Below are 24,270 nucleotides of genomic sequence, written 5' to 3' on the forward strand. Positions count from 1 at the left end.
GGGTACCCCCAAACCTTGGTATGATCTCTGTAAGCAATAACTTCACCACCGTTGAGGCCTTATTGTTGGTGGTTGGAAAAGCTTCAGTCCACCTACTAAATACATCAACAATAATGAGACAGTACTTGTAACAATGTACACGCAGTAATTCAATAAAATCAAGTTGTATACATTCAAAAGGACCCCCTGGCAAGGGGGTTTTGCCTGGGGTGCACTTCACCCCTTTCCCAGCATTGGTTTGCTGGCATATTAAACACGATCGTATTTTGCCTTGTGCTGCTTCCTCCAATCCGGGGTGCCGCCAGGTACGTAGTAAAATGTTACTCATTCCCTCCTTGCCAAGGTGGGTGTCAGAATGCAGGCAGTCAATAAGCATTGGTAACAAGGAATCAGGTATACATACTTGACCGACTGGAGTAGTCCAGAGGCCGTGTGGCGCAGAATGTGTACACCCCTGCGCCTTCCATACTTGTTTTTCTGAGTCAGGGGCATCCCCCTGTAAGTGCTGCACAGTGACCATGTCTGGAGTGCCCTGCGTTATTGTTGGCTTACAAGCAACTGCCTGTTTTTCCACAGTCGAAACGATATTAGTTCCCTGGTGTGCTGCCAATTTAGCCTCTGTGTCTGCCCTGTTTATTGCCCTGTGTTACTATGGAGGCATCTGAGAGGTGAGCTGAGCATTTAATGATGGCCAATTTATCAGGGAGGAGGATGGCTTTCTCTGTCTAAGCTGATTTCTAGTTCAGGATGCAATAGGGCCATGGACTTGCCCTGGGGGAAGGATTTGGTTAGCAGTCGCTGGTGGTGAGAGCGGAACGGTTCGCGGACTAGTTAGATTATATGGGGGTGGCAGTGAAACTGGGGGGGTAGGTAGGGGCTGTGGGTCGGACCATCCAATCCTCATTTTCATCCGTATCATTACTTTGGAACAACAGGGGCACACCAGACATGTCGGGAGGTACCTCCACTTAGAGAAAATAAGGATAAAGTGGAGGTACCTCCTGACATTTTTATTCCTACGTTTTTTCCTTATTCTTCTGATCTACATCTTCCCTCACCCTTCTGTTCCTCTCAGCATTGTGGTCTCTGCACTGAGACTTCAGAACTTCCCAACTCTTGGGATTTCCTTTTTCATCACATACACTAATCCCCCTTCTACGTGCCTTATGTTCCCAACCACTCTGTTTAGATCTATTTGTTAGGTCTTCGGCCATTTTTCTCCAAGTTGACATTAATATTTTCCATTTCTCCCCCTGTATTGCGCTCCCAAATCACCTTTTCTGCCTTTAGGCACTTATCCACATCCCAAATTCCACCTAATGCCCATATTTCATTTCCCAATTTCTTACTGAGGCATGCCGATAATTTACTGGTTATTCTCATTTTTTGGGTCGTCTTTACATAATTTAGATAGTGGGGTATTGGACCCAGAGAGTTTGCCCCATTTTTCGACTGTACGGTACAAATTGCTACAATTATCTATAAGATTGGTTTCTTTCCTTCACCCACTTCAGGTTCCTGACCTTCCCGTGGGGGATTTCCCCTCTTAAGAACCAGTCTGAGGCAGGGTGGTAGCACTAGAGAACCGATCTCAAAACTTAAAACTCAAAACCTTGAAATTCACCTTAAAACCCAAAACTGGGGACTCAAACCACAAATGCAAAACTAACCAGGGACTCAAACCCAAACTGGCGACTCAAACCCCTTACCGTTATTACTCCGAGGACTCGAACCTCCCATTACCTGTGGCACTCCGACAGGTTCGCAAGGAGTCCGTCAGAGGATATTCGACAAGCGAAGGGATCGATCAGGTGTCCGACTCCCTGAGAGGGATCAAGGTGAATCGTACCTTGTGGGCCCTTCCTTTTCAGGTAGTCGTTATCCCTGTTGATCGCTCACACCGTTTCTGAGACGTCTTGGACACCCGGCTGGCTCGCCAAATTGTCATCCCAATTTTAAGTTCCCACTCCTGCCTGCTGCAAAAAAATCACACAGTGCCACAAATTCATTCCATTAAAATGCATTTATTAGCAGTATACTGCCAGGGAGAATTCTCCTGACTCTCAGTTAGTGTCTTTATCAGAGGTCTCCACAATACAGAGGGACAGACAGTAATTTCTACAGTCCTTGTCACACACTTAAACAATGCGACTACACCGATTACAACTGGGGAACCTAAGATAAAAGACAACCATCACACTCATTGTTTACAACAAACCTCACACTTATTGTTCACGACAAACCTCACACTTATTGTTTAATATAATTGGCTTACATCAAGTCCCACACACAGTAATCACCACCTAGTCCTGAGTCGGGAATGCATGCATGGTATTTTTCCATTAGTTATATGTACAGTCACAATTTCTTAACCGTTTACTCCCTCACATGGGTTCATGGACTGTACAGAAATCTGATGGCGGAGGGGAAGAAGCTGTTCCTGAATGGCTGAGTGTGGGTCTTCAGGCTCCTGGACCTCCTCCCCAATGGTAGTGATGAGAAGAGGGCATGTCCCGGGTGGTGAGGCTTCTTAATGATGGATGCTGCCTTCTTGAGGCACCGCCTCTTCAAGATGTCCTTGATGGTGGGGAGGGTTGTGCCCGTGATGGAGCTGGCTGAGTCTACAACCCTCTGCAGCCTCTTGCGATCTTGTGCATTGGAGCCTCTGTACCAGGCGGTGATGCAACCAGTCAGAATGCTATCCAACACACATCTGTAGAAATTTGTCCCGGGTCTGGAAGGCTGCAATGTGCCCAGAGGGAAGAGGAGGTGCTGTTCCTCAAGATGGTGTCAGTCCTCGTTGCAACAGTGCAAGGGGTGGGGGTCGGGGTGGGCGTGGGAGGGAGAATTAAAGTGACAGGTAACTGGGAGCTCAGGGTCTCTCCTGCGGACTGAACGCAGGTTCCCCACGAAGCGGTGATCCAAACTGTGTTCGATTCCTCTGGTGCAGACGAGGCCACACTGTAAGCACCCAATGCAGTGAGTGGATGGGAAGAAGTGCAAGTGAATCGTGAATAAGAGGAAAAGGGTTTCCAGACCCCATATTAAATTCAATGCTCGGTAACTCATTCCCTCTGTTTGTATCAGAAATGGTCACTTCTGCTGTCGATCATCTACCTGTAACATTGGAGAAACAAAGGACGGCAGATGCTGGAATCTGGATGAAAAACACGATGATGCTGGAGGAACTCAGCAGGCCAAGCAGCATCCGTGGAGAAAAGCAGGCGGTCAACGTTTCGGGGTCAGGGCTGTGTTCAGGACTGAAGATAGGAAAAGGGGAAGCCCAATATAGGGTAACTAGGGAGAGAACAGGTCCCTTTAGGCATCAATAGTCATCTGTGTGTGGAACCACAAGAGGGGCGAGATCTTAAATGAATATTTCTCATCTGTATTTGCACAGAGAGGTCATGCAAGCTAAGGAATTAAGGCATGCAAGTAGTGATGTCTTGGGACATATCGTCATTACAAAAGAGGAGGTGCTGGCAGTCTGAAAGCATATTCGGATGGACAAATCTCCAGGGCCTGACCAAGACCTTGCAGGAAGAATAGGAAAGAAATTCCATGGGCCCTGGCAGTTATTTGCATCTTCCTTAGCCAGGGCTGAGATATCAGAAGTCTGGAGGGTGTGCCTTTATTTCAGAAGGGCTGCAAGGACAAGCCAGGGAACCACAGGCCAGTGAACCTAACATCAGTGGTGGGAAATTACTGGAGGGGATTCTGAGCGACAGGACCTACCAGCGTGTGGAAAGGCAAGGACTGCTAAGGGACAGTCAGCACGGCTTTGTGAATGGGAAATCGTGTCTCACAAACGTCACAGTGTTTTTCATCACAGGAGGAGGACTGTGCCGGGCTGCCGTGTGGGGAGCAGGCGCAGTCTGGCTCTTTGGCAGTTGCAGACACGATAAGACTGCAGATGCTGGAATCTGCCGAGAAAAGACTGCTGGAGGAACTCGGCAGATCGAGCAGCATCTGTGGAGGCAGAGGAATGATTGGTGTTTCGGGTGAAGATACTGCATCAGGACTGAGCGTAGAGGGAAGACAGCCGGCATAAAGAGGTGAGAGGGAGGGGGGAGGCAGAGGTTGGGAGGTGGAACCAGGTGAGGTGGGAGATGATGGGCAGGTGGAGGCAGATGGGTTGGGGGTTGGGGGGAGGCAGAAGGTAGAGACATCGGCTGGAGCTGATGTGGAACCAGATAAGGGAGGGAACGTGAGCAGGTGGCAGCAGCTGGGGCAGGGGTAAGTAGACAGAGGCAGAGAGATGACAAGTGAAAGCTGGGAAGGGAGGAAGGATGATGAGCAGATGGAATCAGGGGCGGGAGGGGAACGGATCTCGGGAATGGGCGGTGGGGGAAAGAGGGAGGAGGAAAAGGTGAACAAAAGGAGAATCTGGGAGGAGTGGGAAAGGAACGAGAGTTGGTCGCCTGAAACTGTCAAATTCAACGTCCGTACCTTTGGGCTGTAGGCTCACCAAGTGGAATACAAAGTGCCGCTTTTCTAGTTTGTGTTTGGCCTCACCATGGCAGTGGAGAAGGCCGAGGACAAACAGGTCGGTGTGGAAATGAGGAGGGGAATTGAAATGAGCTGGAACCGGAAGCTCGAGGTGGCACATCATCCTTCACCATTTCTGCGTCAGGATCCCAGTACCAGTCACATCTTCCCCTCTTCCTCCACTTTCTTCCAAAGGACCACTCTCAGTGGTGGAGCAGCCGTCCAAAACTAGAGGCTCAAGGAGAAAGATTTAAAAAGGATTGGATCGGGTGGCAGCTGAGGGAATGTTTCTCATGGGGGAAGAATCCAAATTTTCAGCAGCATGGTTTTGGGCTGAGGGGTCACCTGTTGACGATAAGGAAGATTCTGTCACTTTTTTATCAATCAGAGAGACAGGGTGAGAGAAGCATCTACAAAATGCATTGCAGTCACTGCCAGTTTTGAAAGCATCTCCTTAAACTCTGATCACCAGGCACCAATCTCAAAAGGGTAGAATCTTTCCCCAACCTGACTTGGGAGCGGTTCCTCAGTTACTGTATTTAGGACAGAAATCAATGAAGTTTGTTTGAGGTGGTGAATGGGGGAATCAGGTAGGACAATGAATGAGGCACAGGATCTGTCAGGACAGTCCTGTATTACAGTGACTCAACTGTGTGACATTCAGCCCATTGAGAACAGCTGGGAGTAGCACAGTAATGTAGCAGTTAGCGTGACGCTATTACAGCGCCAGCGACCCGGGTTCAATTCCAGCCGCCATCAGCAAGGAGTTTTTACGTTCTCCCCGTGTCTGCGTGCGTTTCCTCCCACATTCCAAAGACGTACGGGTTGGGAAGTTGTGGGCATGCTGTGTTGGTGCCAGAAGCGTGGAAACACTTGCGGGCTGCCCCAGAAAACTCTACACAAAAGATGCATTTCACTGTGTTTCGATGTACATGTGACGAATAAAGAGTTAAACACCATTACTTTCTCCCCGAGGCTTGACGGATGGGGAATGTCACAGAAAGATACAGCACAGAAACAGGCCGACACAGTCCACAACTCCACACTAATAGACACAACAAAGAAAATCAACTGTGCCCAATGACCAGGGTTCAATCCTGGGCGAGATCAACAGCGTTGACAGAATCCGACCCCCGTGAACAGCTGCAACACTTGTGAATTTGCTCTAGATTTCAGCAGCAGTGATGGTTGTATATTGAGCATACAGCATGTTTAATCTTTCTCCGCAGTGTGAATCTGCTGGTGTTTCAGCAGGTAAGATGACTAAGGGAATCCCTTCCCGCACTCAGAGCAGGTAAATGGCCTCTCCCCAGTTTGAACTCGCTGGTATATCACCAGACTGGATGACGTAGTGAGTCCTTTCCCACACGTTGAGCAGAACGGTCTTTCCCCAGTGTGAATTCGCTGGTGCACCTGCAAGTGGGATGACTGAGCAAAGCCCTTCCCACACTCCAAGCAGGAGAATGGCCTTTCCCCAGTGTGAACTCTCTGGTGCGTCAGCAAACTGGACGACCGAGTGAATCCCTTCCCGCACTCGGAGCAGGTGTACGGCCTCTCCCCAGTGTGAACTCGCTGGTGTTTCATCAGGCTGGATAACTGAATACGTCTTTTCCCATACGCTGAGCAGGAGAACAGCCTCTCCCCTGTGTGAACTCGCTGGTGTCTCATCAGGTTCGATAACTGAGTGAATCCTTTCCCACACGTTGAGCAGGAGAATGGCCTCTCCCCAGTATGAACTCGCTGGTGCTTCATCAGGCTGGATAACTGAGTGAATCCCTTCCCGCACGTTGAGCAGGAGAACGGCCTCTCCCCAGTGTGAACTCGCTGGTGTATCATCAAGCTGGAAAATTGAGTGAATCCCTTCCCGCACGTCGAGCAGATGAATGGCCTCTCCCCAGTGTGAACTATCTGGTGTGTCAGCAAATTGGACAACCGAGTGAATCCCTTCCCGCAGACAGAGCAGGTATACGGCTTCTCCCCAGTGTGAACTCTCTGGTGCGTCAGCAAATGGGATGACCGAGTGAATCCCTTCCCGCACTCGGAGCAGGTGTACGGCCTCTCCCCAGTGTGAATTCGCTGGTGTATCATCAGGCTGGATAACTGAGTAAATTCTTTTCCACAGGTTGAGCAAGAGAACGGCCTCTCCCCAGTGTGAACCCGCTGATGCGTCGTCAGGCTGGATAACTGAGTGAATCCCTTCCCACACGTTGAGCAGGAGAACGGCCTCTCCCCAGTGTGAACTCGCTGGTGTCTCATCAGGTTGGATAAATGAGTGAATCCTTTACTACACGTTGAGCAGGAGAATGGCCTCTCCCCAGTGTGAACCCGCTGGTGGATCATCAGGCTGGATAACTGACTGAATCCTTTCCCACACGTTGAGCAGGAGAACGGCCTCTCCCCAGTGTGAACCCGCTGGTGTCTCATCAGGCTGGATAACTGACTGAATCCTTTCCCACATGTTGAGCAGGAGAACGGCCTCTCCCCCGTGTGAACTCGCTGGTGTGCCTGCAAGTTGGATGACTGAGCAAAGCCCTTCCCACACTCTGAGCAGGAGAATGGCCTTTCCCCGGCATGAACTCGCTGGTGCGTCATCAAGCTGGAGAACTGAGACAATCCCTTACCACACGTTGAGCAGAACGGCCGCTCCCCAGTTTGAACACGCCGGTGTGTCAGCAGGTGGGTTGACTGAAGGAAGCCCTTCCCACACTCAGTGCAGATACACGGCCTCTTCTCTGTGAATTTGTTGGTGCATCAGTAACTGGAATGACCCAGTTACTCCCTTCCCACACTCAGAGCAGGTGAACGGCCTCTCCCCGGTGTCAATTTGATGATGCTGTGTTTGAGATTCCCATAAATAAATACTCTGCTTGTTTAATCCTGCAAGAGAAATTTACAAAAGTCATCAATAGGTACAGGACAGTATTTCAGCTGAGATTTTAGTGTCTGTAGCGAGCTGTTATAATAATGACAAACACAAGCTTGAGGAACAACGTCATCTTCCATCTGGGAACATTGCAGCATCCAGACTGGCATCAAAATCTCTGGTTGTCTTTCCATCGATAATCAGAATGGGCCATTTCTGCCACTTCCCTTTGTTCTACCCGTTGCCTCCCTCACCTACTCTGCCACTGAAATTCAATGTGTTTTCTGTCTTTCACTGTTAAAAGGGGTATCAAACCCAAAACATTACCTCCTTCTGCAGATGGAGACACAAGAGACTGCAGATGCTGGAAATCTGAAGCAATACATAAGGGAGCTGGAGGAACTCAAAGTGGGTCAGGCAGCATCTATGGAGGGAAATGGACAGTCAATGTTTTGAGTCTTGGTGGTGTTGGACTTGCCGATTCTCCCCTTCCTTCCTTACCCCCTCCTGCACATCCCCTCCACCTGTTTCCCCACTCCATCCCCCCTCCTCTTCCCCATTCCCCGTCCCACCTCCCCCTCATTCCCCCTCCCCCATCCCCTCCATTCCACTTCCCTCATTCCCCCTGCCCCCTCCCCCATTCCCCACCATCATTCCCTGCTCCTCCCCCCTCCCCCTCATTCCCCCTCCCCCTCCCCTCCCTCCCCCCCCTCCCCCTCCCCTCCCCCCCCTCTCCCTCCCCTCCCTCCCCCCCTCCCCATCCCCTCCCTCCCCCCCTCCCCATCCCCTCCCTCCCCCCCTCCCCATCCCCTCCCTCCCCCTCTCCCCATCCCTCCTCCCCTCCCCCTCCTCCTCCCCCCCCTCCTCCCCCCTCCCTCCCCTCCTCCCACTCCCTCCCCTCCTCCCTCCCCTCCCTCCCCCTCCCCTCCTCCCTCCCCCTCCCCCTCCCCTCCCTCCCCCCCCCTCCCCTCCCTCCCCCCCCCCTCCCCTCCCCCCTCCCTCCCCTCCCTCCTTCCCCCTCCTTCCCCCTCCCTCCCCCCCCTCCTTCCCCCCTCCCCTCCCCCCCCTCCTTCCCCCCTCCCCTCCCCTCCTTCCCCCCTCCCCTCCCCTCCTTCCCCCCTCCCCTCCCCCCCTCCTTCCCCCTCCCCTCCCCCCCTCCCCTCCCCTCCCCCCCCTCCTTCCCCCCTCCCCTCCCCCCCCTCCTTCCCCGTCCCGTCCCCTCCTTCCCCGTCCCGTCCCCTCCTTCCCCCCTCCCCTCCCCCCCCTCCTTCCCCCCTCCCTCCCCCCCTCCTTCCCCCCTCCTGCCCCCCTCCCTCCCCCCCTCCTTCCCCCCTCCTTCCCCCCCTCCCCTCCCCTCCCCCCCTCCCCTCCCCCCTCCTTCCCCACTCCCCCCCCTTCCCCCCTCCCTCCCCTCCTTCCCCCCTCCCTCCCCCCCTCCTTCCCCCCTCCCTCCCCCCTCCTTCCCCCCTCCCTCCCCTCCCCTCCCCTCCCCCCCTCCCCTCCCCCCTCCTTCCCCACTCCCCCCCCTTCCCCCCTCCCTCCCCTCCTTCCCCCCTCCCTCCCCCCCTCCTTCCCCCCTCCCTCCCCCTCCTTCCCCCCTCCCTCCCCTCCTTCCCCCCTCCCTCCCCCCCTCCTTCCCCCCTCCCTCCCCCCCCTCCTTCCCCCTCCCTCCCCCCCTCCTTCCCCCCTCCCCTCCCCCTCCCCTCCTTCCCCCCTCCCCTCCCCTCCCCCCCTCCCATCCTTCCCCCTCCCCTCCCCCCTCCTTCCCCACTCCCCCCTCCTTCCCCTCCCCCTCCCCTCCCCCCCTCCTTCCCCCCTCCCCTCCCCCCTCCTTCCCCCCTCCCCTCCCCCCCTCCTTCCCCCCTCCCCTCCCCCCTCCTTCCCCACTCCCTCCCCCCTCCTTCCCCTCCCCCCCCTCCTTCCCTCCCCCCTCCCTCCCTCCCCCCTCCTTCCCCCCTCCCTCCCCCCCTCCTTCCCCCCTCCCCTCCCCCCCTCCTTCCCCCCTCCCCTCCCCCCCTCCTTCCCCCTCCCCTCCCCCCCCTCCCCCCCCTCCCCCTCCCTCCCCCCTCCTTCCCCCCTCCCCTCCCCCCCTCCTTCCCCCTCCCTCCCCCCCTCCTTCCCCCTCCCCTCCCCTCCCCCCCCTCCTTCCCCCCTCCCCTCCCCTCCCCCCCTCCTTCCCCCCTCCCCTCCCCCCCTCCTTCCCCCCTCCCCTCCCCCTCCCCCCCCTCCCTTCCCCCTCCCCCTCCCCTCCCCCCCTCCTTCCCCCCTCCCCTCCCCCCCTCCTTCCCCCCTCCTTCCCCCCTCCCCCCTCCCCTCCCCCCCCTCCTCATTACCCTCCCTCCCTCAATCCACATTAACCCCCCCCTCCAACACCTCATTCCCGCCTCCTCCCCCCTCCCACTGCCCCTCGGTGCCCCCACCCTTGCCCCTTCCCCCCCCCCAACCTCCCCCATTACCCCGCCCGGACCGCCGGGCCCCGGGTCACCCACATCGACCGCGCCGCCGCCATCCCAGTGCGCCTGCGCACACCCGCCCCCCCGGCCGCGGCACCGCGCCTGCGTCACAGAGCCGGGCGTTGCCGAGCAACCCCGGGGAGGGGCCGCCCCTCCCCCCGGCCCCGGCCCGACCCAGCGGCCGTCCTGCCCCCGGTCGGTGGGCTGAGCTCCCCGGGACCCCGGTCCCAGCTCCCTCCCCTGGTCCCCGGCGCCCAGCGCGCCGCCCGCCCGCCTTCCCCGCCCCGCCGACCTGTGTGGCCGCCTCCAGGGAACTGTGTCCCCGGGGCCCGGGGTCTCTCTGTTGTCCCTCTCCCCGCCCCTCATCTCCTCCATTCCCCGCTATTCCACTTCCCTCAATCCCCTCCCACCTCCTCCCTCATTCCACCCGCCCCCTCCCCAATTCCCCACCATCATTCCCCGCTCCCCACCCCTCCCCCTTTCCCTCCCCTGCTCCCCCTCCCCCTCATTCATTGCCCCTCCCGCCCATCCCCTCCCCCTCATTCCCCCCTCCCTCATTCCCCCTCCCTCATTCCCCCCTCATTATTCCCTCCACCCACATTAACCCCTCCTCCCCCCTCCAACACCTCATTACCCCCTCCCTTCACTGTGTCCTGCCCTGGGCTCACTGCCCAACATTTCAACCCCATCCCCTCTGGGCTCCCCGCTAACACCTGCTGCCAGAAGATTATTTGGCTCCAAGACACATCCCTACATTCCACTAGCACCGGCCCCATCCCCGAGTGTGCTGACCCACACTGGGCTCAGCTACAGACACTCAGTATTAAAAGACCCGTTGTTCTGTGGTTCCTTCCCCATCCTCACCCCCAACATCTCCACCACCTCCTCCAGCCCCATATTAAGATCGATAGATTTCTGGACAGCAGGTAAATTGGTTTATTATTGTCACATGTACCGATGGGCAGTGAAAAACTTTGTTTTGCAGACCATCCATATGGGTCATTTCATCACATCAGTGCATTGAGGAAGTACAAGGGCAAATAATAACAGAATAAAGTGTTACAGTTACAGAGAAAGTGCAGTGCAGGCAGACAATAAGGTCCAAGGCCAAAACGAGATAGATTGTGAAGTCAAGAGTCCATCTTGTGTTCAGGGATTGGGAGGGGGAACGAGGGGGCAGGAGGCGGTAATGAGTTGGAGGGGGAGGAGGGGTTAATGTGGGTGGAGGGAGTCATGAGGGGTAAATGAGGGGGAGGGGATGGGCAGAAGGGGGCAATGAATGAGGGAGGGGAAATTGGTATTGGTTTATTATTGTCACTAGTATTGCTTCAGATTTCCAGCATCTGCAGTTGCTTGTATCTCCATCTGCAGAAAGAGGGAATGTTTTGGGTTTGATACCCCTTTTAACAGTGAAAGACAGAAAACACATTGAATTTCAGTGGCAGAGTAGGTGAGGGAGGCAACGGGTAGAACTAGACTAAAATCTCAGCTGAAATACTGTCCTGAACCTATTGATAACTTTTGTAAATTTCTTTTACAGGACGTAACAAGCAGAGGATTTGTTCAAGCGAATCTCAAACACAACATCAGCAAATTCACACTGGGGAGAGGCCATTCACCTGCTCTGAGTGTGGGAAGGGATTCACTCGATCATTCCAGTTGATGATGCACCAACAAATTCACGGAGAAGAGGCTGTGTATCTGCACTGAGTGTGGGAAGGGCTTCCTTCTGTCAATCCACCCGCTGACACACTGGCGTGTTCACACTGGGGAGCGGCCGTTCTCCTGCTCAACGTATGGTCAGGGATTCGCTCATTTATCCAGCCTGATGATGCATCAGCGAGTTCATGCCGGAGAAAGGCCATACTCCTGCTCAGAATGTGGGAAGGGCTTTGCTCAGTCAACCAGTTTGCTGAGGCACCAGCGAGTTCATACTGGGGAGAGACCGTTCTCCTGCTCAATGTGTGGGAAGGGATTCACTGAGTTATCCAGCCTGAAGTCACACCAGCGAGTTCACACTGGGGAGAGGCCATTCTCCTGCTCAACATGTGGGAAAGGATTCACTCAGTTATCCAACCTGATGAGGCACCAGAGAGTTCACACTGGAGAAAGGCCATTCTCCTGCTCAACGTGTGGGAAAGGATTCACTCAGTTATCCATCCTGATGACCCATCAGCGAGTTCACACTAGGGAGAGACCATTCTCCTGCTCAATGTGTGGGAAGGGATTCACTGAGTTATCCAGCCTGAAGATACACCAGCGAGTTCACACCGGCGAGAAGCCATACACCTGCTGCGAGTGTGGGAAGGGATTCACTCAGTCGTCGCATTTGTTGAGACACCAGCAAGTTCACACTGGGGAGAGGCCGTGCACCTGCTCCAAGTGCGGGAAGGGATTCAGTCTGCTGTCACATTTGCTAACACACCAGAGAGTTCACACTGGGGAGTGGCCGTTCTCCTGCTCAACGTGTGGGAAAGGATTCACTCAGTCAACCAGCCTGATGACGCACCAACGAGTTCACACTGGGGAGAAGCCGTACACCTGCTCCGAGTGTGCGAAGGGATTCACTCGGTTATCCAGCCTGATGACACACCAGCGGGTTCATACCGGGGAGAAGCCGTTCACCTGCTCCGAGTGCGGGAAGGGATTCACTCGGTCGTCCTATTTGCTGATACACCGGCGAGTTCACACCGGGGAGAAGCCGTACACCTGCTCCGAGTGTGGGAAGGGATTCACTGTGTTATCCAGCCTGATGACACACAAGCGAGTTCACACCGGGGAGAAGCCATACACCTGCTCTGAGTGTGGGAATGGATTCACTCAGTTATCCAACCTCATGACGCACCAGAGAGTTCACACTGGGGAGAGGCCATTCTCCTGCTCAATGTGTGGAAAAGGATTCACTCAGATATCCAACCTGATGAAACACCAGCGAGTTCACACCGGGGAGAAGCCGTACACCTGTTCCGAGTGTGGGAAGGGATTCACTCGGTCGTCCTATTTGCTGATACACCAGAGAGTTCACACCGGGGAGTGGCTGTTCTCCTGCTCGGAGTGTGGGAAGGGCTTTGCTCAGTCATCCCACTTGCAGGCACACCAGCGAGTTCACACCAGGGAGAAGCCATACACCTGCTCCGAGTGTGGGAAGGGATTCACTCAGTCATCCCGTTTGCTGACACACCAGCGAGTTCACACTGTGGAGAGGCCCTTTTCCTGCCCTACATGTGGGAAGGGATACACCACATCACGCAGTCTGGTGACGCACCAGCGAGTTCACACCAGGGAGAGGCCGTTCACCTGCTCTGTGTGTGGGAAGGGATTCCCTTGGTCATCTGAGCTGCTGCAACACCAGCGAATTCACACTGTGGAGAAAGATTAAACATGCTGTATGCTCAATATACAACCATCACTGCTACTGAAGTCTAGCGCAAATTCACAAGTGTTGCAGGTGTTCACAGGGGTCGGATTCTGTCGATGCTGCTGATCTCGCCCAGGATTGAACCCTGGTCATTGGGCACAGATGATTTTCTTTTGTGATCTCTTTCACTGAGTTCAATGTTCTGGATCTCTGATTAAAATAAAGCAGTTCTGTTTGAAACACCTAATTGGAGGCCCTTCCTGTCTCTGCAATGCACACAATGAACAGTAGAAAGAGAGGCCACTCAGCCTGTCTGGTGCCTTCCAGTGTTTCTGCTCCACACCAGCCTCCTCCCATCTCACCCAGTGTGAATATTCAGAGAAATAGAGAGATGCAGCACAGAAATGGGCCCTTTGACTCACTGAGTCTGCACTGATTATCAACCAGTCATTTACTCTGATCCTACATTAATACCTTTTAAAAATTCTGCCCACATTTGCATTGACCACACCCTGCTTCACCCCCACCACCAGCAGATTCTACTGATCACCCACACATTAGGGACAATTTCCAGTACTTTAACAACCTTTCAGCCCACACCTCTTGGAACGTGGGAGGAAACCCACACAGTCACAGGGAGAAGGTGCAAACTCCACACAGTCAACACCCGAGGTCGGGATTGAACATTGTCAACGTGAGGCAGCAGCTCTACGAGCTCTGTGCTCATTCGGCTTCCCATTCAATGCATTGCTGTCGTTCACCTCCATCCCTCCGTGTGGTGACACGTTCCACATTGTTGAACTCTGTGGGTGAAGAGCTTCCCCCGGAATTTCCTGCAGGACTTTCAGCAGATTGCTGGCAAAGACAAGAGCTCAGCAGGGGTCTTGTCCCAGATATTAGAGCAGCACAGCTAATAGAGCTGCTACCTTGCAGTGACAGGAGCCCAGGTTCAATCCAGATCTTGGGTACAGGCTGTGTGGGGGTTCTCCCTGTGACTGGGAATTTCTTCCAGGAGCTCCAGTTTCCTCCCACGTCCCAAAGACATGCTGGTTGGTAAGTGAATTGGCTGCTGTAAATTGCCCTTGATGAGTGGGAGAAGTTGGGGAGAGTTGACAAGAATGTCGGGAGAATTTTAAAAAAAGGATTAATGTGGGATCAGTGTGGAGTTGTGGACTGTGTCGGCCTGTTTCTGTGCTGTATCTTTCTGTGACATTCCCCGTCCATCAAGCCTCGGGGTGAAAAAACTCTACTTTTTTTTAAAGATTTAAGATATCTTTATTAGTCACATGTACATCGAAACACACAGTGAAATGCATCTTTTGCGTAGAGTGTTCTGGGGGCAGCCCACAAGTGTCGCCACGCTTCCGGTGCCAACATAGAACGCCCACAACTTCCCAACCCGTACGTCTTTGGAATGTGGGAGGAAACCGGAGCACCCGGAGGAAACCCACACAAACACAGGTTTAGATGGGGCAGAGTTTGTTAAGTGTGTCCAGGATGGATTCCTGTCACAGTATGCTGACAGTCCGACTAAAGGGAAAGCCATTTTATATCTAGTATTAGGTAATGAAGAGGGTAAGGTTACAGATCTCTTAGTGGGTGAGCATTTGGGGGACAGTGACCACTGCTCCCTATCCTTTAGTATTGTCATGGACAAGGATTAGAGCAAAGGGGACAAGAAAATATTTAATTGGGGAAGGACAAATTATGAGGCTATAAGGCTAGAACTTGTGAGATTGAATTGGGATGACATTTTTGAAGGGACATGTCTGAATTCTGTCCTGAGTACAATGATCAGAGTTTAAGGAGACGCTTTCAAAACTGGGAATGACTGCAATGTATTTTGTAGATGCTTCTCTCACCCTGTCTCTCTGATCGATAGAAAAGTTACAGAATCTTCCTTATCGCCAACAGGTGACCCCTCAGCCCAAAACCATGCCGCTGAAAATTTGGATTCCTCCCCCATGAGAAACATTCCCTCAGCTGCCACCCGATCCAATCCTTTTTAAATCTTTCTCCTTTCTCCTTGAGCCTCTAGTTTTGGACGGCTGCTCCACCACTGAGAGTGGTCCTTTGGAAGAAAGTGGAGGAAGAGGGGAAGATGTGACTGGTGCTGGGATCCTGACGCAGAAATGGTGAAGGATGATGTGCCACCTCGAGCTTCCGGTTCCAGCTCATTTCAATTCCCCTCCTCATTTCCACACCGACCTGTTTGTCCTCGGCCTTCTCCACTGCCATGGTGAGGCCAAACACAAACTAGATAAACGGCACTTTGTATTCCACTTAGCGAGCCTACAGCCCAAAGGTACGGACGTTGAATTTGACAGTTTCAGGCGACCAACTCTCGTTCCTTTCCCACTCCTCCCAGATTCTCCTTTTGTTCACCTTTTCCTCCTCCCTCTTTCCCCCACCGCCCATTCCCGAGATCCGTTCCCCTCCCGCCCCTGATTCCATCTGCTCATCATCCTTCCTCCCTTCCCAGCTTTCACTTGTCATCTCTCTGCCTCTGTCTACTTACCCCTGCCCCAGCTGCTGCCACCTGCTCACGTTCCCTCCCTTATCTGGTTCCACATCAGCTCCAGCCGATGTCTCTACCTTCTGCCTCCCCCCAACCCCCAACCCATCTGCCTCCACCTGCCCAACATCTCCCACCTCACCTGGTTCCACCTCCCAACCTCTGCCTCCCCCCTCCCTCTCACCTCTTTATGCCGGCTGTCTTCCCTCTACGCTCAGTCCTGATGCAGTATCTTCACCCGAAACACCAATCATCCCTCTGCCTCCACAGATGCTGCTCGATCTGCCGAGTTCCTCCAGCAGGCTTTCTGCGGCAGATTCCAGCATCTGCAGTCTTATCGTGTCTGCAACTGCCAAAGAGCCAGACTGCACCTGCTCCCCACACGGCAGCCCGGCACAGTCCTCTACCTGTGATGGAAAACACTGTGATGTTTGTGATACACGATTTCCCATTCACAAAGCCGTGCTGACTGTCCCTTAGAAGTCCTTGCCTTTCCACACACTGGTAGGTTCTGTCCCTCAGAATCCCCTCCAGTAATTTCCCACCACTGATGTTAGTTAGGTTCACTGGCCTGTGGTTCCCTGTCTTGTCCTTGCAGCCCTTCTTAAATAAAGGCACACCCTCCAGACTTCTGGTATCTCACCCCGGTTAAGGAAGATGCAAATAACTCTGCCAAGGCCCATGGAATTTCTTTCCTATTCTTCCTGCAAGGTCTTGGGATGCAATTGTTCAGGCCCTGGAGATTTGTTCACCCTAATATGCTTTCAGACTGCCAGCACCTCCTCTTTTATAATGACGATATGTCCCAAGACATCACTACTCGTATCCCTTAATTCCTTAGCTTGCATGACCTTTTCTGTTGAAATACAGATGAGAAATACTCACTTAAGTTCTCGCCCCTCTCTTTTTGTTCCACACACAGATGACAGCATTGATGCCTAAAAGGACATATTCTCTCCTTAGTTACCCTATATTGGGCTTCCCCTTTTCCTATCTTCAGTCCCGAAGAAGGGTCCTGACCCCGAAACGTTGAATGCCTGCTTTTCTCCACGGATGCTGCCTGGCCTGCTTAGTTCCTCCAGCATCATTGTGTTTTTCATCCAGATTCCAGCATCTGCCGTCCTTTGTTTCTCCAATGTTACAGGTAGATGATCGATGTTACAGATTAGGTTACTACTTGGTGAATGTCCCCTTAAGACATAGTACAGTTGTGTGCGTGTGTGTGTGTGACGTGATTACGACAACAACAGAAGATAACAACATGCTGATGTTTGATGCTCGGTCGGGCAGTCAGAGAAATGTCAGAAAAGAGAGAGGGGGAGAGAGACACCCTGCCTGCTGGTCTCTGTATCAATGGATGAAGAACAATGACCGTGTCTGTCACTACAATCCACGGATGGATTTTTGGAGTCATCTGGTGGAGTCCACTTTGTCGTTAACCTGTAGAGGGAAACAGGTATTTGTATGGACGGCCATGTCTCGAATGCCTTTCAGGGTGGCAGATACTTCGGAACAAAGGAGTAGAGATCATCAGTGATTGAGGTGTCGTGTGGGTTCCATCGGGGAACATTTGGATTTCGTAATCTCTCTATTTTCTCTCTACATTTTCTCACCAGAACGGGCAAAAGAGACGGACAGAAATACTGCCAGAGAGCAGAGGAGAATTTCTTCAAGGTTGGCATTGCTGAGAGAGATGTGACAGGAAATTCAAAGGTAAATGAAAATAGTATTTCTCGCATTTTCTGTCAAACAAAATGCCTGAAGCACTGAGCATCTGTGGAAAGGGAAGCAGGGTTAACATTTCAAGTCAAGGACCCTTGGGTTACAATGGCTCAGTGTTGAGATGCTGCCCATGGGGCTGGTGTTGAATGGGCTGGGTTGAGTGTTGCAGCCACACAGCATTGGGACGTGGTGCTCCAGTGTGACCCACTGCTGAGGTCTGCGGGCCTTTGCGCTCGTTACCATTGAGAAATCCCCGGGCTGGGGAGTTGTGAAGGTTGGCGAGGGACACCAGTGAGATCCAGTTGGGTCTGTCGACACATGGAGCAGGTGCTGCTAGTCCCTGGCAAGGGCTGGACTCACCAGCTGTGGCCCACACCCCGCATCTCAGCGACAAGGGGCCACACCACTCAGCCAGCCTGTTCAACGTCAGCGCCCCCGGCAGCCTCTCCATAGCAACTGTGGGGTGATTTATTGCTGCATGAGCAGCAGTGTTGCAAGAGCATTGCTGCAAGATTTGGCACTTGTGCCAGGTTCCAATCATAGCAACAGGCATCCCAAAGGGATGTCTTTTTTCAGGTACACCTAGTCCTCGTTATCCATGAGGGACAGCGGATTAGATTCCACACAAATAACCAAAATTATGGATCCCACTCAGGCCCTCTCAGGGCACAGATCAGTGGGTAACGAGGACTGAGTACAGTGTGGGATGTAATCGTTAGCGTTTGTACTCCAGGAGCAAGAGTGTTGCAACTAATCACCACGCTGAAGGGTGTCGCTAAACTGGGAGCCGGTGCGTATTCCTGCCGTGCACATCCACAGGTGGAGGATCGCTCAACAGCAAAAGTCCGCAGGAAATTCTGGGGGAAGGTCTTCACCCACAGAGTCCAACAACGTGGAATGTGTCACCACACGGAGAGACAGGAATGCATTGAATGGGAAGCCGAAGGAGCACAGGGCTCGTAGAGCTGCTGCCTCACATTCCAACATCCTGGGTTGACCAGGTTCAATCCCAACCTGGGGTGTTGACTGCACGGAGTTTGCACCTTCTCCCTGTGACTGTGTGGGTTTCCTCCCACGTCCCAAGAGGTGTGGGCTGAAAGGTTATTAAAGTACTGTAAATTGTCCCCAATGTGTGGGTGATTAGTAGAATCTGCTGGTGGTGGGGGTGAAGCAGGGTGTGGTCAATGCAAATATGGAGAGAATTTTAAAGATGTATTAATGTAGGATCAGAGTAAATGACTGGTTGATAATCAGTGCAGACTCAGTGAGTCAAAGGGCCCATTTCTGTGCTGCATCTCTCTATAAGCAGTGTGGCGCCATAGTATGGAGACTCGTTGCAAGCTGCTCTCTACAGATCTACTCATTACCCTCACTATAATCGTTCTACACTTTGAAATTTAAACTCTATGTCACTAACTATTACTGATAATGTCCTTTTAAATCTTCTGACAGGGCTGGCGATCTTCTGACCTCCAGGAACGATTATGAAGCGGACCCGACTCCCGGACCCAGAGGGAAACGACCAACACTGCCTAGGACGGGCTCCATCCATATGGAAGCCTCCGCAGGGCGAGGAGACGTCCCCACAGAGCCCCCGTTGCCGAGACCTGACTCCCAGACCCCACCGGAGCACTCAACGCCGAGACCCGACCTTCCAGAGCGCTCGACGCCAAGACCCGACTTGTGGAGGACAAGTTCTGAGGCCTGACCCAGCGAGAGGCCTGACCTGACGCGAGGCTCAACCATCTGGGGAACAACGCCAGGACCCCACCGGATTGGAAGGCCGACCCTACAGAGCACCCGGGGCAGAGTCCAGACACCGAGGACCCCTTAGACGACCCACTTACCTGCTGAGGCAGCTGAATCCTCCTCAGGACACTTAAACCTGTGTGGAAGCAACAACTTACCTCACAAGACAGCAGAATCCACTCCAGGTCTTCCAAATCTGTTCACTGGCAGTCACTCATAATCAAAGAGCCCACCCACCCAGGTCATTCTCTCTTCTCTCCTCTTCCATCAGGCAGAAGATACAGGAGCCTGAAGGCACGTACTACCAGACTTAAGGACAGCTTCAATCCCACTGCGATAAGACTATTGAACGATGAGATGGACTCTGATCTCACAATCTACCTTGTTGTGACCTTGCACCTTATTGCACTGCACTTTCTCTGTAGCTGTGACACTTTACTCTGTATTCTGTTATTGTTTTTACCTGTACTACCTCAATGCACTCTGTACTAACCCAATGTAACTGCACTGTGTAATGAATTGACCTGTACAATCGGAATGCAAGACAAGTTGTTCACTGTACCTTGGTACAAGTGACAATAATAAGCCAATACTGAGATTAGTCTGAGTATTCACACTGGATGAAATGGGAGGAGGTTGGTGTGGAGCAGAAACACTAGAAGGCACCAGATGGGCTGACTGGCATCTCTTTCTACTGTTCATTGTGTGCATTGCAGAGACAGGAAGGGCCTTTGATAAAGTGTTTCAAACTGAACTGCTTTATTTTAAAATCACAGATCCAGAACATTTTACTCTCAGTTAAAGAGATTACAAAAGAAAATCAACTGTGCCCAATGACCAGGGTTCAATCCTGGGTGAGACCAGCAGCGTCGACAGAATCCGACCCCGTGAACACCTATAACACTTGTGAATTTGCGCCAGATTTCAGCAACAGTGATGGTTGTATATTGAGCAGACAGCATGTTTAATCTTTCTCCACAGTGTGAATTTGCTGGTGTTTCAGAAGGTCAGATGAACGAGTGAATCCCTTCCTGCACTCAGAGCAGGTGAACGGCCTCTCCCTGGTGTGAACTCGCTGGTGCATCACCAGACTGGATGACGTAGTGTATCCCTTCCCACATGTAGGGCAGGCAAAGGGCGTCTCCCTGGCGTGAACTCGCTGGTGTGTCAGCAAATGGGACAACTGAGTGAATCCCTTCTCGCACTCAGAGCAGGTGTACGGCTTCTCCCCAGTGTGAACTTGCTGGTGTGTCAGCAAATAGGACGACCGAGTGAATCCCTTCCCACACTCGGAGCAGGTGTACGGCCTCTCCCCGGTGTGAACCCGCTGGTGTCTCACCAAATTGGACGAAACAGTGAATCCCTTCCCACACGTTGAGCAGATGAACGGCCTCTCCCCAGTGTGAACTCTCTGGTGCATCAACAAATGGGTTGACTGAGTGAATCCCTTCCCGCACTCGGAGCAGGTGTACGGCGTCTCCCCAGTGTGAACCCGCTGGTGTATCAGCAGCTCAGACGACTGAGTGAATCCCTTCCCACACTCAGGGCAGTTGAATGGCCTCTCCCCAGTGTGAACTCTCTGGTGTGTCAGCAAATCGGACGACCGAGTGAATCCCTTCCCACATGTCGAGCAGATGAATGGCCTCTCCCCGGTGTGAACTCGCTGGTGTTTCAGCAAATGGGATGACTGAGTGAATCCCTTCCCGCACTCGGAGCAGTTGAATGGCGTCTCCCCAGTGTGAACTCGCTGGTGTGTCAGCAAACCGGACAACTGAGTGAATCCCTTTGCACACTCGGAGCAGGTGTACGGCTTCTCCCCAGTGTGAACTCGCTGGTGTGTCCGCAAACCGGACGACTGAGTGAATCCCTTCCCGCACTCAGAGCAGGTGTACGGCCTCTCCCCCGTGTGAACTCGCTGGTGGGTCATCAGGCCGGATAACTGAGTGAATTGTTTCCCACATGTTGAGCAGGAGAATGGCCTCTCCCCAGTGTGAAGTCGCTGGTGCCTCATTAGGCTGGATAACACAGTGAACGCTTTCCCACACGTTGGGCAGGAGAACGGTCTCTCCCCAGTGTGAACTCGCTGGTGCGTCAGCAAATTGCACGACAGAGCAAAGCCCTTCCCGCACTCCGAGCAGGTGTATTGCCTTTTCCCGGCATGAACTTGCTGGTGCGTCATCAGGCTAGTTAACTGAGACAATCCCTTCCCACACTCAGAGCAGGTGAACGGCTTCTCCCCAGTGTGAATTCGCTGATGTTGTGTTTGAGATTCACATGAACAAATCGTCTGCTTCTTGTATCCTGTAAAAGAAATTTACATAAGTCATCAATAGGTACAGGACAGTATTTCAGCTGAGATTTTAGTCTCTGTAGCAAGCTGCTATAATAATGACAAACACAAGCTTGAGGAACAACGTCATCTTCCATCTGGGAACATTGCAGCATCCAGACTGGCATCAAAATCTCTGGTTGTCTTTCCATCTATAATCAGAATGGGCCATTTCTGCCACTTCCCTTTGTTCTACCCGTTGCCTCCCTCACCTGCTCTGCCACTCAAATTCAATGTGTTTTCTGTCTTTCACTGTTAAAAGGGGTATCAAACCCACTCTTTCTGCAGATGGAGACACCTGAGACTGCAGATGCTGGAAATCTGAAGCAATACATAAGGGAGCTGGAGGAACTCAAAGTAGGTCAGGCAGCATTTATGGAGGGAAATGGACAGTCAATGTTTTGGGTTTTGATGGTGTTGGACTTGGTGATTGTACTGGTATTGGTTTATTATTGTTGATTGTACCGAGGTACAGTGAAAAACCTGTCCTGCATACCGTTATATACCCAAGGACACTGCCACACAGTTCTCTGTTGCAAGATGTTGCAAAGACTCAAGCTTCTGAGAAAAGAAATTCCTCGTCTCACTTTTAAATGGGCACTAGTAAATTTCTCTTTCACAAGGCTATGCGAACTCTGTTCAGTAAGTTACGATTTTTCAAACAATCAATTAGATAAAAGGTCAGTCCAAACTAAAACATTAACTCTATTTCTCTTACCACAGAGGCTGCCTGACCTGCTGAGGGCTTCCCACATTCACTGGGTTTTCTTTGATTTAGAGCAGAAAAGTGCCCGGATCCCACGTGTGGAGCAGGAGGGGGAAGGGGACAGAAAGGCCAGGACTGCTCAGTGTGGCCGCCTGCAGTGATCCTGCAGCCCGCACAGATTCTTACCCCAACCGTGGGCCAGACCCCGGACCTGATGAAACCCACGCTGCAGCGCTCCCCTCCTGCCTGCTGCCGACACCCACAAAAATTCCTGGTCCAAGGTGGTGCACAAATGACATCACCTCCACTGCACGCCTGTTCTGTGGGTTCGCTCACTGCAGCCAGAGCTCTTTCTCGGCCGTGGTGGCTCTTGGGTAAATTCGGCTGCCATACAAACCAACCCAAACAGCGCCTTTAAATAGCTTCATTCTCGACTGCAAATCATTCTGCCGACAATAACCGTGTGACGAAGGAAACACTGTTGTCAGTCTGTGCACGGAAAGCTCCAGAGATCTATCCTCTGATTTACAAACGATGTCCCTGAGTTATCTCATCAGGAGACACAATATCAGGCTCCATGTGTCTGCTGATGACATTCAGCTCTACCTCTCCAATGTCTCTGGTGTCCCAGATATATCACAGTGCTCAGCCAACACCCAATGTTTAACGCACGGAAATGTTCTGCAAGTGAACCGTGTGAAGCCTGAAGCCGGTGTCTTTGGTCCCCACCACTCAGCTGGGCCGGTGGTAGTCAGGTGATGTCCCATTCCCAGGAGACCGTCTGAAGCTGAGCCTGACCGTTCGCAGCCTTGATGTTGTGTCTGGCACAGACCTGAGTTTTTACCTATGGCTGAATTTCACCACCGTAACATCACCTGACTACCACCAGCCCAGTTTATCTGCTGCTGAAAGCATCATTTATGCCCCTCGTTCATCCAGATGTGTTTTCTTTTGAACATTACAGCACAGTACAGGCCCTTCGGCCCACGATGTTCAGCCTCCATTTTATCCTGCTCTAAGATCTATCTAACCCTTCCCTCCCACATAGCCTTCCATTTTTTTTTATCATTCTAGCCCATTTTCCCCTGAAAATTAAAATTTTATAAATGCAAATAAAAAATTCTGCTAGAAATCAGGAAAAAAAAACACGAAATTGCTGGGAAAAACTCACCAATTCAGGCAGCATCTGAGGAAAGAGAAACAGAGTTAATCTCGACACCAGAGACTGAAGACGCTGGAATCTGGAGCAGCAAACAACCTGCTGGAGGAATTCAGCAGGTCGAGCAGCATCTGTGGGGAAAGAAATTGTCGACGTTTTGGGTTAATACTTCAGGCCAAAGAGCCTCTGCCTTCCCTATATTGAAGTACTGTCTGCCTTCTCAATGAATAACATGTGAGAGGGTGGTGCCAGGTCATTGCCCGAATACCCCTCTGGAACTGTGGACAGACCACGTTCAGGGCGACCAGTCACACGTTACGTTTAACCCACGTTGGGCAGATGTTGCGCACTTTATCTTCCTTCCAGCTGTTGCAGCGCGGACCCTGTCATTGACCAGGGGGAGAGGTGAAGGGACCGGGGGTGTCCAAACCTCACCCTCCCCACACGGGTTCCCAACCACTGGGGGGGAGGTGGGGAGAGCAGAGAGATCCCTCCCAGCCGAGGGGATCAGCCCCTACGGGACTGGACTGGACTGGACCGGAACGGACCGGACCCCACTCCGGTCCCCACTCACCGGGCCCCCGGCGGACAACAGCGTCACTGCGCCTGCACACCCCGCTTCCCGGCCTCAACTGCGCCTGCGCACATCCACACCGAAGCCGCGCCTCTGCGGCTGCGTAAGAGATCCTCGCAGAGCGAGGCAAGGGTTGCCTGTGAAGCCAATCAGAGATGTACCTTTGTCCCCCTCATCTATCCTTGACCCCAACCCCCATCTATCCCTTCCCACCCAAACTATCCTTCCATTCCTCCCAATTGATCCCATCCTCGCCCCCCATCAACCCGCCCCCCAACGGTCACTGTCCCGTCCCCACCCTCATCACACAGTTATTGTCGGCAGAATGATTTGCGGTGGAGAACGAAGCTATTT

The 24,270-nt window shown here is 52.9% G+C and overlaps 1 protein-coding gene and 1 pseudogene across 1 annotated transcript; one reads left to right on the top strand and one right to left on the bottom strand.

The window, feature by feature from the left end:
- Positions 1 to 2,014: 2,014 nt before the first annotated feature.
- LOC127576614 (zinc finger protein 850-like) lies at positions 2,015 to 23,908 on the bottom strand (annotated as a pseudogene).
- Positions 11,356 to 13,417, top strand: LOC127576552 (zinc finger protein 420-like). Its single transcript, XM_052027090.1, has one exon. It carries the CDS (start codon positions 11,633 to 11,635, stop codon positions 13,181 to 13,183), a length of 1,551 nt encoding a protein of 516 aa, XP_051883050.1. The 5' UTR covers positions 11,356 to 11,632; the 3' UTR covers positions 13,184 to 13,417.
- Positions 23,909 to 24,270: the final 362 nt, after the last annotated feature.

Source organism: Pristis pectinata, chromosome 12 (genome assembly GCF_009764475.1).
Source record: "Pristis pectinata isolate sPriPec2 chromosome 12, sPriPec2.1.pri, whole genome shotgun sequence".
In the NCBI taxonomy this organism is placed as follows: domain Eukaryota; kingdom Metazoa; phylum Chordata; class Chondrichthyes; order Rhinopristiformes; family Pristidae; genus Pristis; species Pristis pectinata.